We start from the raw sequence: 14,123 nt of genomic DNA on the forward strand, positions 1-14,123 counted from the left end.
CAGCGTGAGGGCGGGCACGGGCACACACGGGCACACACGGGCACGCGCCCAAGGCCCCGTGGCGAAGCCCTCCGCCCGTGCGGCCGCGAGGGCGGGGGACATGGGGATCGGGGTGCTGTGCGCACGGCGCTGTGTGGTCCCCACCCCGTGTCTCCTGCGGGGTCAGCCTCCACCTGGCTGTCGCATCTGAGAGGGCTGGGCTCCTGCCTGCAGTCCCGTGCCAACTGGACAGGCGGGCCCCGGGGCCAGGCCGACCCCCGCCAGCCTGTGGCGCCTGCCCGCACACATCGCAGACTGAAGAACATGCCCACGCACGCACGCCAGGGCCTCACGCGCTCGCAGACATCTGCAGACATCGCCGGGGCACCCCCACGCCCCAAGCAGCCGGCGGGGTCCCTTCCCGGCTCCCATCTGTCACCCCTGTGCAGCGGCCACGGGGCTCCCGCCGTGAGCGGCTGGCACGCTGGTCACGGCTCTTCTCCAGGGGCGCGAGGCAGCGTTTGGGGGGAAGACCCCGGAGGCCCCACGGCAGTTCGGAAGTAGAGGGGCTGCCTGGTGGCTCGGGCAGGGAGCAGGGGGACCCCAGCTGCCCCAGGGCCTCGGAAGCGGTAGGAGACCCCAGACTCTCCGGGGGCCACACACGCCCCTCGCCCTGCCTGCTGGTGGGTGCTTTGTCCCCCTGCTCCTGGTCACTGTCCCAACTCTCCCCGATCCCGCCACACAGCCCCTTCCTGCCGGCCACCTGGGTCGGCCCGCCCTGTCCCCCCTAGAGCCCGGTCCTGGCCCACCTCCTGGCCAGCGACAGGGCCACCAACCACGACCGTGACGGATAAGCACGCTAGGCCACCCGTGGAGGGCAGAGTCCTCCCCAGGAAGATGGCTCGGGAAGCACCTGGCACCCTGGACCACTGCCCAGAAGTGCACAGCCCCCAGGTCAATGGCCTGGGCGGAGGGCTGGGGGAGGGGCGCGGGAACAAGGCTTAATCAGACACCCCATGAAAAGCCGCTGAATTCTCCGTAAACCAGGGGCTTGGGGATGAGGCGGGCGGAACCAGGCCCCGCCTCCCAACCGGCCTGCAGGGCAGTAAATCTGCAGAACCGGCTTTTATGGCTTTTATGGGGCTCGGGTTCTACAGTGTCATTATTGTTCCCCTGACACTTAAGGGCAAATGAAACGGAGTCTTGACGAGGGGCAGGGCTGCTCCCTGGGGACGGGGCTGGCGGGCAGGGAGCGTGGCCTCACACAGACCCACGGGGAGCTAGGGGGCCACGGCCAAGCGTGGTGCTGAGGGGTGCCTGGACCCCCAAGTCCTAGTGCCGCCTGGCAGGACCCCAGTCCTCGCGGAGGGCCGGGACCTGCGGGGAGCTGGACAGCAGTGGGGCGAGGGGAGACTTACGGAGTAGCCTCTGCCCGAGACCGCCTGCGCCGAGCTCTGTGGGAAGGAGAAGAACAGTCGGTCACCGGGCTCGCAGCCCCGACGGCCGCCCACCCTGAGGACCACCCTGCGCACAGATGCCATGACCCCAAGATGGGTCCACAGGCCACTCCCGGCCGAAGCTGGAGCTAAGGGCTGGGGGTCGGGACTGCAGCCTGGGTTGCTCCCCTCGCTAGGCAGACCCTGGCCAGGTCCTCACTCAGGTCCTGGGGGTTCCTGCTGGGTAGAGCTCACCCTGGAGGGAACCTCACTCCAGGAGACCCTGAGCTTGCGCCCTCACGCGCACCCCAGTTGCTAGCCCCAGCCAGCAAGTACAGGGCTTTCGACCAGGACGGCCGTGGCCCCAGGCGATTCCCGGCCTGCTTCCCAACTCCGGGCAGCAGGACGAGCGCGCGGAGCCGGCAATTAGGCCCCGCCAGCCTCCTGCCGCTGCTGCTGCTCCCCAGGCTGCCATTTAAATGGTAATGAGGACAACTCCTTCATTCCCACCTCCGCCGGCCACTTCTGCAGCTGGGGGTCAGGAAGACAAAGGCCTCTTCCTGGGCCCCTCCTCCCGCTGGACCTCTGCCCAGCCCCCTCCCTCCGGGTCCCCTCCCCCTGGCCTGGTGCGCCTGCCCCATCCCCTAATCCGAGCTCTGCCAGGAAAACCCCTGTGGCAAGGGCCACTCGGTCCCCTCATCGCTGGCCAGGTCTCCACTCGTCCCTCGCTGGGTCCGAGGCCCCTCCCACCTGCAGGGACCCAGCTCAGGGCCCTGTGCTCTGGGACCGTGAAGGCGTGTCCCCAGACTCAGGCCACCTCCATCCAGGCTGAGACCAGCAGACGCCCTGCCCACAGCCCTCGGCTGCTGTCGGCCGACAGGAGCGCTTCCGGCGTTCTCTGCGGCCCCAGGATGGCGTGCGTGCCACGCACGAGGCCACGCGCACCGCAGCCCTGCCCTGGGTGCACGTCCCCGCCCAGAACGCGGTCCGGCCCGGAACGTGGGCGCCGCGGCCGGCGAGCGCCCGGGGTACTCACATCACTGAGCTGGTCGCGGGAGCCGGTGGCTTCGCGGAAGCCGTCGTCCTCACCGTTGCGGTCGCCCCCTCTGGACACTGCCACCTTCATCTGGAGACAGGGAGAGACAGGCTCAGCAAGCACAGACCTGACGCCTTCGCATTGCTGGCGTGGTGTGGGGCGGGAAGGGGCAGGGCCAGGTCAGGCCCCCGACCCCCGACCCCAGGCCGGAGCTGAACTGGCGAGGGCGGGGGCAGAGCGCTGCCCAGCCATCCGCTCGCGGCCCTGACGGGACGTCCGGGAGAGGAGGCCGCTGCTAGCTCCGTCCTTCTTTCCTCCAGTCAGGGGGTGACTCAGGGCTCCCCAGGGGCCGCCTCCAGGACAGGCCACCGCAAGGCCTCCCGCTCCCTGCATACGCGCACCGCGGGCCCCTGCAGTCCACACCGCGACTCCGGGGCAGGCGGGGGGCTGCGGGCCACCCCGCCGTGTGACCGAGGGCCATCACCCGCCTCTCTGTGCCTCGGTCCTGTCCCCGGCAGCCCCCCACAGGGCCGGCGTCCCCGGCCTGGCTGTGCGGTGGCCGGCCTGCGGCTCTTTGCTCCTCGCACACGGGCCCGCTTCACGGAGGAGAGATGGAGGCGGCCCGTCAGATGCCCACGCGAGCGACCTGCTCACATTTCCCTTTTTACTTGAAAGTAATTTCTAGCTTCGCCGAGCCACAGGGAAGCGACGCACATCGCAGCCCCAGCCCTAAGCCTCCCGCGCCCAGGAAGTCACCACCCCAAGCACGCCGGCCTCACGTCCAGGTCCCCGCAGGACCCACTGGGGTCCTCCCCGCACAGTGACACCGGGGTGCGCGCAGACGCCTGCACCTCCTCCGGCCAGCGGACGCCTCCTTGGGACGGACCGAGGCTGTGGTTCTCAGCCAGCGCACGGCCCAGCACCTCGGGGCCCCTGGCCCACGACGTGCCACTGACCTGCCCGCAGGGGACGCTGGCCCTGTGGGGACACTGCAGGAGGTGGACTGTCCTGCCCCCCTCTCCGGCCCCAGGCCTCCCAGCCCAGCACCCACGCTCCCAGAGCGCGCGGTCTGCCCCCGGCCTCCACGTCCGGCCACTGTGTCATGAGCACCCTCTTTCTGTCTTCAGGTCAGGGCCCCAAAGAGCCCAAGCTGGGGTCTGCTTGTCCTTGGGCCCTGCTTCCTTCCTAGCTGCTGGCCAGACCTCGGCCGGAGACGAGCCGGAGTCCTGGCCCTTCAAGTCCATGTCCAGGGCGAGAGCCGACGGCCCTGGGGTCAGGCGGAAGCCCATGCGCCATGTCCGGGCCTGGGCTTGAGGATCCATCCACCTTCCGTCCACCCGTCCACCTACCCAGCGTCCATCCTCCTGTTATCCACACGTCCATCATCCATCTGCCCGCCTGTTGTCTACCCATTCGCCCATCCACCCCATGCCTACTGAGCACCCAGGAGCTGCCTCTGTTTTGGGCAATGAACAGAACAGACCCAAGTCCCCGTCCTCCTGAAGCCTACGAGACAGAGGCCACTGCTTGGTCGGCAGACAGCACAGGTGTAAGGACACCTCCACGGAGAAGGGCAGGCTCCCCGGGAAGGGCCTCGCGGGGAAGGCGGCACCCTGAGGGCAGAGGAGGCGGCCCTGAGAGCACCGCCGCTCTCCGGGGAGGCGCCCTCTGCGGCGTGAACACAGGCCGCGCTGCCTCAGCCACCGCGTTTAACAACCGCTTGCGAAGCCCCTGACCGCAGAGCGACGGTGGCCCAGCCCAGACGCGCCCTCCGCTGGCAGGGCCGGGCCCCGGTCCTCTGGACAGTGGGGAGGGGACACCTCCCGCAGGCTCACACGGCGAACGCCGCCCTCACGCTGGGGCACCCCAGGAGCACCTGGGGTCCTGCCCGCCCTGGCAGTAACAGCGAGGCCATGGCGCTTGCCTGTGGAAGACTCCCCGCCCGTGACCTGTCCCCGCAGGGCCCCCCCCACGGGGAGCTGTCTGCCCCCCGCCAAGTCACTGAGGCTCCACGTGGTTCCACACAGTGAGGAGACCCATGGGGGTGGGCAGTCCAAGAGGCAAGCTCGAGGGGCCCAAGAGCAGGACCCAGGGGCACCCCCAGGCTGCACACGGGGCCTTCCCCCGTGGGAGTCAGGAAACGGCCCCTCCTCCCCGCTGGCCCGGATCCCGGCTCATCGTAGCCCGACCCTGGTGGCCTGTGGGCGAGGTGCCCATCATTTCCTGAGCGGCGCCTGCTTCCGCCCAAAGCCCTGGTGGGCAGGGTCCCAGGCCCGGGCATACTGGGGTGCCCGCGAGGGCCTCCCTGGCACCTGGCATCCTCCAGAGGGGCGTGTGCCCTCACTCCCCAGGATGTGATCACCCCAGGGCTGTAGCCTGCAGCTCTGCCCAGCAAGTCCCCTGTATGAGCCCAGGCCTGGCTGTCCCCTGGACCCCTGACTCACTGTTCCTCCCACCAGCAACAGGCGCCCGGTTCCCTGGGGCTCAGGGACCCCACAGAACCTGCACCCCGCCCCGCCTGGCACAGCCACCCCTCCATCCTTCCCCCACAGCAAGAGACAGCAGTGGACAGACAGCACAGTCCACTGTTCTGTTCGGAGAGCCCACCCTCCACCCAGCACTCACGCTGGTGCGAGCAGGGCCTGTGCTCTGGGGAGCCCCAGTCCTCAGGGCAGCCCGGGCAGACCAGCCCAGGGCGGGGACCCTGGTGCTGAGGGCCCCGGGCCCACACGGCTGGGACTGGGTGGGTGCAAGCCAGCCAGCGTGTGTGAGGAAGCCGGGGCCGCCCCCCCACCCACCGCCGCCCCGCGCCCGCACAGCCGCGGGAGCTCGCCGCCCTCTGCTGGCCAACGTGCGAAGCAACCCCGATGCTCCCTCTCCGCCAGGCTGGCTGGCACCTAGCATTCTCCAGAAATCCTTCCAACACCCCCCCACGCCTGGTCCACCCAGCGGACGCAGGGCCCTTCGGTTCCCATGACCCCGAGTGTCCCTCTGACAGTGAACCGGGGGGTGGCCTGTCCGTCCCCCTGTACTGGGCTGTGAGTGCCCAGCAGGCAGGGGCTGTCCCTGGGTCCTCGGCACAGGGCCTGGCACAGTGAGGCGGGGCTCGGGCAGGCCTGGGGATGACCAAGGGTACCCACAACCCACGCAGGGTCGGGCAGCAAGCGCCGCCCTCTGAGCTGGCCGCCCCTTTCCACTGCTCCACGCTGTCCACAGGGACTCAGGTGGGTGGACGGGACAATGGATGATGGGTGGACAGACAGACAGATGGGTGAGTGCGGACGAGGCCACCACCGCAGCAGACCCATGCCAGCAGGCTCTGGGGAACACCAGGGGTGTGTGAGTGCTGCCTAGTGTGGGCCAAGTGTGGTCCCCCCTGCCGGGGGGTGGGGCAGCCAGGTCGTGCCCCACAACTCCACCAGAGGGGGCCCGGGGCGTGTGCCACCAGAGCTGGAGCGGACCCTCAGAGCTCTCTCTTGCCTCCATCACTCGGCGGGGCCACTCGGCCGAGCCATTTGGCCTGCTCCATAGTTGTCCCCATCTGTCTAAAGGACTAATGACCTGATTCAAGCCACCGGCACCTCCCTCCAGCACAGCCTCCCAGCTGTCCCCATGGCGGCCCAGTCCGCCTCCAGCAAGAGTTTTTAAAAGCATAAATCAGCTCATGTCACTGCACTGCTTACAACTCCCAGCGGCCCTGCAGGAGAGGGACGTCCACGCCACAACCAGGCCCCGGGACCTGCGCCACGGCCTCCCCTGCACCAGGCACATGGCCCTCTCCCTCGGGTGCCGGCCAGGAGGCCTCCCCGATCCTCTGATCTAAAGGAGTCCCTCTCCCTCGTCAAAAGGACCTGTTGTCGCCTTGAATCCCCCACTCACTTCGAGCCTCATGCGGGCGGGACCGCGACATGTCCTGTTCACCGCACCCCGGCCCAGACAGGGCAGGTGGGCTGGGTGCCTCCCACACACGCCCAGGGGCCAGTCCCTCCTGCATCCCCCCACCAGAGCACTGCGGCAAGCTCCCAGGCCCCGGGGGGCCCCACACTCGGGTCCCGTGAGGGCCGCGCTCAGGGTGCATGCCTGGGGGTGCGGGTAGCCTCACCCCAGCTCCCACAACCCAGCCTGCTGCTCCCTACGGCTGCTCGCCTCAGGCACAGGTATCGATGCCACCCAAAGGCTGAGTGCTGTTCCCGGAGGCCCCACAGGATGGCTCCCAGGGAGGCGCCCCGGGCGGGCCCAGCCCAGAAGGCAGGAGACCATCCTGTGGGTAGCGACGCAGTAACCGCAATCACAGCAGCAAATGCAGACGCACAGGTACCGAGGTATCGACTCACATTTTTGTGTCGTCAGCCTAAGACACATAGTACTGACGACATCCCCACTGTACAGATAAGGGAACGGAGGCCCAGGGAGAGGGCACCTGCCTCAGGCCCTCAGGCAGAAGAGGCGGTGCTGGGCTTTGAGAGCGGACATGGCGCAGAGCCCGAGCTCCGCTGTGGACGGCCCCTCGGCGGCATGGCCCAAGGGGTGGGTGCCTCGGGGCCGGAGCGGGGGCCGCACGCATGGACTGCAGAGGGACCCTGGGGAGTCCCCTCTCCAGCCCCACAGCTACAAGCCAGGCAAGAGGAGGGGGCAGAGGAACCGCCCACGTTGCCGAGAGGAGCAGACGTTCACACAGCCACCCAGCACCCCCCACGCTGAGATGTCTCGTAAAGCGACTCGCTGATCTCGAAAACCCTGCGGATATGTGTCATGACCCCATCCTACCGATGAGAAAGACAAATTGCCAAGGGGTTGAGTCACTTGCCCAAAGCCACGCAGCTAATAAGTGACAGAGCTGGCTCCCCGCCACACTGCCAAGGGCCAGATGGGAACCTTCCGGAAGGTGTCTACTAGCCCAGTCAGCAACTGCCTTGTAAGTGATCAGAAAACCCCAAGCCAGCGGACAGCCTGGCATGGTAGGGGACGCATGTGCCAGCCGGAATGTTCCCAGTCTCGCACTCCCTTAGTACTGACCACGGCCTCGGGGCTCAGACCCGGGCCGGGCTCGGGAGTACGAGGACCAGTGGGGTGCAGATGAGAAACGGGGCCCTCGCCAACCAGCAGAGGGTGAGCTGAAGGGGGCCCAGGGCCTGGAGGTGGGCGGTGCGGAGCAAACCGCAGTGGGCTGGCAGAGGAAGGCAGGCAGGCGGGGCAGAGGCCGGCCACCAAGGACCCTGTGGGGCACGTCTAGGGCTCAGGACTGGACCCTGAGTGTGGAGGGGCTCTTCCAGGACAAATGGACTGCTCAAAGGAGTCTCGCGGCCGGCAGGTGGGCGCACAGGCAGAGGTCACCGGAGGCTGGGAGGCCAGCAGTTACACCACCGCTGTCTCCGGAAAACGTCAAGGTCAAGGGCACGGATTCCGGAACCGAGCTGCCCGGTCTGAGTCCCGGCTCAGCCGCTTCATCTGTTTGTCTCGGGCGAGTTACTGAGATTCTTGTTCTTGCTTCAGTGGCCTCATCTGAAAAATGGGACTCACAGCACGCGGCCTCCCGGGTGTGGCGCGTGATCGAATCAACGGCTGCAGACCGCGCCTGAGCAGCTGGGGGGCTGGCGGCGTGGCGGTGACAGACGGCCATCCAGATCAGAGTCACCGTCTTTAACAGAGGCAGGTCTCCTCAGACCACCTGTTCCAGCCTGCGGCCGTCTCAACTGACCCGGGCTGGCTGTGGCTTAAGAAACTGCCTCTCCGGGACTTGATACAAAAAAGGCAAAATGTCTCACTGATTATGTTTATATTGGTTACATGCCGAAATGATACTATTTTGAATCTATGGAGTAAAAAAATATTATTAATTTGGTCTCTTTTCACAGTTTTAGCGTGGTTTATCGGGACATCTACAATTTTGCGTGAAGCCCCATCAGCCCTGTCACACGACTCTGCCACCTACGCCTGGCCTACAGCGTGAGAACCTCAGAACCCGTCCGGGGCCTTGGGCAGTGTCCCTCGGCCTTGGGTCCCCCACTCCCAGCCCCGGGACAGACTTCTTGGCAAGTCCTCCAAGAGAGGGCAGGTGGTTGGACGTGAACATCGTCTCCCTTAAAACTGCCCTGGCTCTGGCAAACTGCTGGGTCTGTCGCAGTCACTGTGGCCTCTGTCGGGGGTGGAGGGGGGGGGGCGTCTTTTCTGCTGGTAAAAGGCCAGCGCAGCGCGGCCACACACTGGCCTCGAATCGCGCAGTCTGCTGGCCACGGGGCAGGATGTGTCCTCAGTGCCTGCGACAGCGCCTGGTGACGCAGCTCTCAGGGAGTACCCGGCCCCCAGGGGCGCACGCCCAGGTGGTACTAAATAAATGGGCAGGGCTTTTGGGGCGTGACGGCGTTCACCAGCAGCTGGCCTGCCCGACAGCGCCGGGGGCACACACAGGCGCACGCGGGGGACACACTCCTGCCCAGGGATTCTGCAGCCTGGCCGGAGTGTCCCGGTGGACGCTGGACATGGTGCACAGACCCCCTTCTAGGACAGGAGCCTGTCAGCCCATCGGGGTCACCCACGCCTGTGTCCCTCCCCTCCCCCCGGGGATCCCAAAGCTTCCCCTTGGTGAGCACCTGCCAGCAAACTCCATCTTAGCTCTCGCCTTCTGGGGTTCCAACACAGACACCCGCTCCTCCCTGACAACGAATGCCACCACCAGCACCCTCCTTGTCGTCAGAGCTGAGCAGGGACCAGGCACTGCGCTAAGGGCTCTTGTGCCCTCCCCAAGGCCCAGTCTGCAGACGGGACGTGGAGGCAGGGGCCTGTGCGGGACGGACGGGGCAGGCTGCAGGGCACTGGGGAGACCTGGCAGAGAGCGGGGTGCCTGGGAAAGCACGGGGCCTCCCCAGACCCCCAGAGTCTCACCCCACCCCTGCTCTTACCACACAGGACAGGCCACACCCCACAGCCCTGTCCTCAGGGCCAAATCGACAGCCAGGGCCCAAGCCTCTGACCCCAGGGCTACACATCTGTGTCCTCTGGTCAACAAGGTGGCTCATAGAATGAGATTTAGCTTTTGAAGTCGCTGAATCCACAGAAAAGACCCCGGGTGTCGCCGGGGTCTAGCCTGGCAGGACCTGCCTGTCAGGCAATGAGGACGGCAGCACCCCCAGGACCTGACCCCTGGGACCCGGCACGTGCAGTCTGGTCCCCCACGGCAAGTGGGCACCTCCTCAGAGCCTGCTCCCTGCCGGGGCCCAGCACTTTGCAACTGAGGCAGCTGTGGCCATGGGTGGAGGCACACAGGGCTTTGGGGGCCCCTCTGGGTATAGATGGAACCGGAGCTTGTCCCTCAGCGACCATGCGGGGCAGCAGCAGGGCCCCCGGCCCCCCCCCACCACAGGCTCAGGGCGGAATTCAACGGGGTGGGGCCGTTCCACATGGGGAGGCCGTGGGCGGCCCCGCCCTGGCTGCGGGGTCCCCACGGGCCGCCGCCCTCCCCCCACCCCTTCTGCTGTGACCCCCGTTGTCTTCCCCACGCCAGTGGCACTGAGGCACTTTGGTCAGCACTCGCGGGGCAGAGATGCCCAGGAAGGCAGAGCAGCAACGCCCACAAGCCCCAGCCCACGCCTGGGACATGCGCAGACACGCGTGTGCACAGGGCCCCAGGGCAGACACTCTCTCGCACACACACACACTCGTGTGCACGTACGCGGCCTGAATCCTTGCCACTCTCAGCGTGCGACCAGACGTGGTGTGAATGTGGGGCTCAATGTCTAGAAAAAGCCCCTTCCACAGTGGAGCCTCGCGTGACAGGAGAGGCAGGCGCCAGTGTGGCTGGGACGACCGCGGTGAGCTGACACCGAGCCCCGAGCGCCGAGCGCCGAGCCCCCCGTGCGGGGCGTGGCCAGGCCGCGAGACCCGCCCCCGGCCTCTCCCCCCCCTGTCCGGAGATAACGAGGCAAGTCCAGGTGTGCAGAAGACCCCTGGTCGCAGTCAGTCACTTCGTGTACGATGCACGCTCGTCTGTTAAATCACGAACACTGATGCTGTTATAAAAATAATGGCACGGAACTTTTTATTTTCTTTAATCAGAAAAATAAGCCCCGCATTTCTGGGAGATCCTGGGTGGACCCCACACCCAGCTGGCTGGGACCTAGGGCCGGTGGTGGCCAGGGTCATCACGGGCAAGCGGGGAGGGGGGCCTGGAGACTGGGGAACCTCCACGAGCAGGGTCGGCACTGGCAATGGCCGTCACAGCCAGCAAGACTGGGTGCATGGGCGCTGAGCGGGCGCCCAGCCAGGCCCCCGGGGCCCCCGCTGCTCTGCAGAGACAGCTACAGCCCCTCCCCGGGCCCTGCAGCCCTGACAGTCAGAATACGGGTCCCGCCTTGTGCCCGGGATGCCAAGAGCACACTGTGGGCCTGCCTGAGCCGCGGGCTGAGGCGAGGGGTGGACGGGGCAGAGAAGCCCTGTAGTGTGAGGACTGTCCCAGCAGGGGACATCCTGGGAGGGCCGACAGCCAGGGAGCTGCAGAGGTGGAGCGGGAGGCCGAGAGAGGGCACCCCGAGAGCGGCCCTGGGCCCTGCAGGCTGTCATGGAGCAGAGCTGGGGGTCAGACAGGAGACTCGGTCCCGGGGGCGCCCCTCCTCGCCACCAGCGGCATCTACTGATGGCCCCACGGACAGCCCCAGGCGCCCCCACCTCTCCGCAGTCACTGTGCCCTGGAGGCGGGCGCACGTCACCCTCTGCCAGGTGAGTGGGACGCACTCCGCCTGGGAGCAGAGATGCACACTGGCCAGGTGGGGAGGGGCCCGAGGAGGCCAGGCCTGCGCTGACACGCCCCAAGTCACGCACACCACACACGCGCGCACATCTGCACCACACACGTGCATGCACTCGCACACCTGGGCTGGTGTGCATGGAAACTGACGTACGAGGACACGTGGGCACTTCAGAGCCCCGGGAGACACTGCGGGAGCCCCCAGCAGCCCACACCCCGGTGACCACGTCCCCTTTCCCGGGAGTGTGCACGTCACAGAGCAGCGGGCAAGGCAGGGAGCCGGGGGCGCGGGGCTCCTCTCCTCTCTTCCTGGGCAGGCAGGCCTCGGGCTGCTGGCGGCCCTGCGGGGGCTCCCGCCTCTGCCGAGCCTCAGCGTCCACTGCACACGGCCCAGCCTGCCTGGAGGAGACCGCCACCCATGGCAGCACCACGCCTCGGGCCCTGGCCCTGCCCAGTGCAGCCACAGCGGGGCTCATCTGGGAAACAAAGTCAGGCTCCTGGGCTCACATGCGGGGCCTGGCGGGCCACCGCAGGGGTGGACGAGCGAGTCCGTCGTGACCTCAAGGGCCAGCAGGGTCGGCCCAGGGCCAGGAGCTGGGGCTGACGGGCCCGGACTGGGTCCAGCAGGGACCGCCGAGGCTGGCTCACGGGCCCCAGGAGAGGCCGGCGGGGCGGGGCTGGCCGTCCCAGAAGCGAAGGGGGCTCGGGGAGGGGCAGCAGCGGCTGGGGTTTGCAGGGCGGGCTCGGGCCCAGAAGCGAGCGCAGGGGCCGGCAGGGCTGCTTGGGGCCCAGGAGTGGCCGCTGGGGTGCGTGAGGCTGTCTGGGGCCTAGCAGAGAAGGTTTGTGGGGGCAAGACTGCTCTGGGGTTTCAGCTAATTGCTGGGGCTGACTGAGGCCCAGTAGCGACCGCCGGGGGTGACTGGGGTGACCCAGGAGGGACCTTCGGGCTTGGCACGGGGCTAAGAGCACCCACCGGGGGCAGCAGCACCGGCCTCCAAGTAAGCTGGGGGGCCGGCGGCGTGGACGCAGCATGAGGGGGGACTGGGGGGGCTGGCACCGCTGGCACTGGGCCAGCAGAGACCGAAGGGGCCGGCACCGCTGTCCTGAGGATGCCCTGCTGGGCTGGCCATGGAGACATGGTGCCACCCACGACCGAGTGGGCCAGCAGCGGTGCCAGAGGGCCAGCAGGGACCGCAGGGGCCGGCAGAGGTGGCACGGGGTCGGGAAGGAGCGCAGGGGCCGGCAGAGGTGGCACGGGGCCAGGACGGAGCGCTGGGGCCGGCAGCGCTGTCTGGGGCCTAGGAGCGCCCACCGTGGCCGGTAGGGCTGAGCCGGGAGCGACCGCTGGGGCCGGCAGTGCTGCTCTGGGGCTGGAAGCAGCCGCCGGGGCTGGCAGGGCTGACCTGGGCCCAGAAGTGACCGCCGCGGCTGGCAGGGCTGTCTTGGGCCCAGAAGTGACCGCTGGGGCCAGCTGCGCTGACTCGGGAGTGGCTGCTGGGGCTGGCAGGGCTGCCCAGAGTCCGGGGGAGCCCGACTGGGCTGGCAGCGCTGACACGGGGCTGGGGGTGACCCCGGGGGCTGGCTGGGCTGGAGCTGCTGCTGGCGCTGGGCCGGGCCGTTCTGGTCCCAGTGGTTGGCTGGGAGCGGCCCCCCTTCTGGGGAGCACACCTGCATGGAAGAAAGAGCACGTGTCCACCTGGGCAAGTGTGCCTGCCGACCCCCCATCCAGCCCGGGCCCGAGACATGCTGCCCCCTCGCCAGCGGCCCGGTCCCCACGTGAGGTGAAAGGAGCGTGAACACGGGGAAGAGCCCCTCCGAGAGAAGGCGCGGAGCAGCGAGTCCCCGAGGAGGAGCGGCGGCAGCGCCAGCGCCCAGGACAGAGCCCGCTCCCCGTGGGGCCCCGGGCGACGGCTGCAGGTCTCAGGCAGGGCTGCGCCCAGCCCCCCAACCCCGCGTCGGCCCTGCCCGCGGACACACTGCACTTCACGCAAGGGTGGCGGGCGGAGCGCACCCAGCCGCGAGCCTGGTCCCCGCGCATAAGACACGCTGGACACCCTGTGGTCGGCGGAGCCTGACAGACGCGATGGGGAGACGGGGCCGGCCTAGCAGCGGGTGCACCCTGGCCCTGCCGAGCACAGCCGCCACCCACCCCACCCCCAGTCCTGGGCGCCCGGCCCGGCCCGGCCTCCCTCTGGCTGTCACCCACCGGGGCAGGCCCCCTGCCCCTGCTCAGAGTCCGGCCCCAGTCCACATGTGCCCCACGCCCCACGCCTGACAACGATGGGGCGCGTTGCCAGGCAGGGCCCGATGCCGACGGTGGTGTCCAGGTGCTGGTGTGGCCCCGCGGGCGCGGGGGGCGGGGCCCAGCGCTCACCTGCTTGGCGGGCTGCAGCGGGACCTTCTTCCCTCGGTCAGTGGCGGGCTCCAGGTCCTGCTCGGGGTCGCCCGCCTCCAGGGGCCGCCCGTTCTCACTCGGCTCCGCGGAGGGGCCGTTTTCTGACTCGCGGGGCTTCTTGGTGAGGCGCCGTGCCCACTTCTCCTTCCGCTCGTGCGGCTTCAGGGCCATATCCTTCTGCGGGGAAGGCGGGAGAAAGCAGTTAAGTGGCAGTGACACACGGCTCCGCATGTCATCCCGCCGGTGACACGATGCGAGGCCACACCGTGCTCCGAGGGGGGCGCCCTGGGCATGTGACAGCACCCACCTGGAGGTGCGGGCCCGAGTGGGCTGTCAGGGAAGGAGCCTCCCATGTGACGGTGATGGGAGGAAGAGGGACCACGGGTGGGCGAAAATGGGTCCGATGAGTGTGGACGGGCCTGTCAGGACAGGGCCGGGAGAGTGACCCTGGAACTCAGCTGCATGAGGGAGCCCCAGCTGGTAATGGGGGGCCCTGATCCTTGGCCCAGCACGGAGCCCACGACTGACAGCTGCACA

At 68.2% G+C, this 14,123-nt stretch overlaps 1 protein-coding gene across 11 annotated transcripts in view; it reads right to left on the minus strand.

Moving 5' to 3' along the window:
• FBRSL1 (fibrosin like 1) overlaps window positions 1-14,123 on the minus strand; it is a 62,202-nt gene that overhangs the window by 34,734 nt on the left and 13,345 nt on the right. For 10 of the 11 annotated variants that reach the window (XM_036220878.1, XM_036220879.1, XM_036220881.1 and 7 more), the window contains exons 2-4: window positions 13,566-13,763; window positions 2,452-2,541; window positions 1,398-1,433 (exon numbers count right to left, since the gene is read on the minus strand). In XM_036220878.1, the coding sequence (XP_036076771.1) occupies window positions 1,398-1,433; window positions 2,452-2,541; window positions 13,566-13,763 (324 nt within the window). Of the gene's footprint in view, window positions 1-1,397; window positions 1,434-2,451; window positions 2,542-10,463; window positions 12,860-13,565; window positions 13,764-14,123 lie in introns of those variants that run through there. The other variant, XM_036220885.1, reaches the window with a different exon arrangement.

Source organism: Rousettus aegyptiacus, unplaced genomic scaffold (genome assembly GCF_014176215.1).
Source record: "Rousettus aegyptiacus isolate mRouAeg1 unplaced genomic scaffold, mRouAeg1.p scaffold_m13_p_5, whole genome shotgun sequence".
Lineage (NCBI taxonomy): Eukaryota > Metazoa > Chordata > Mammalia > Chiroptera > Pteropodidae > Rousettus > Rousettus aegyptiacus.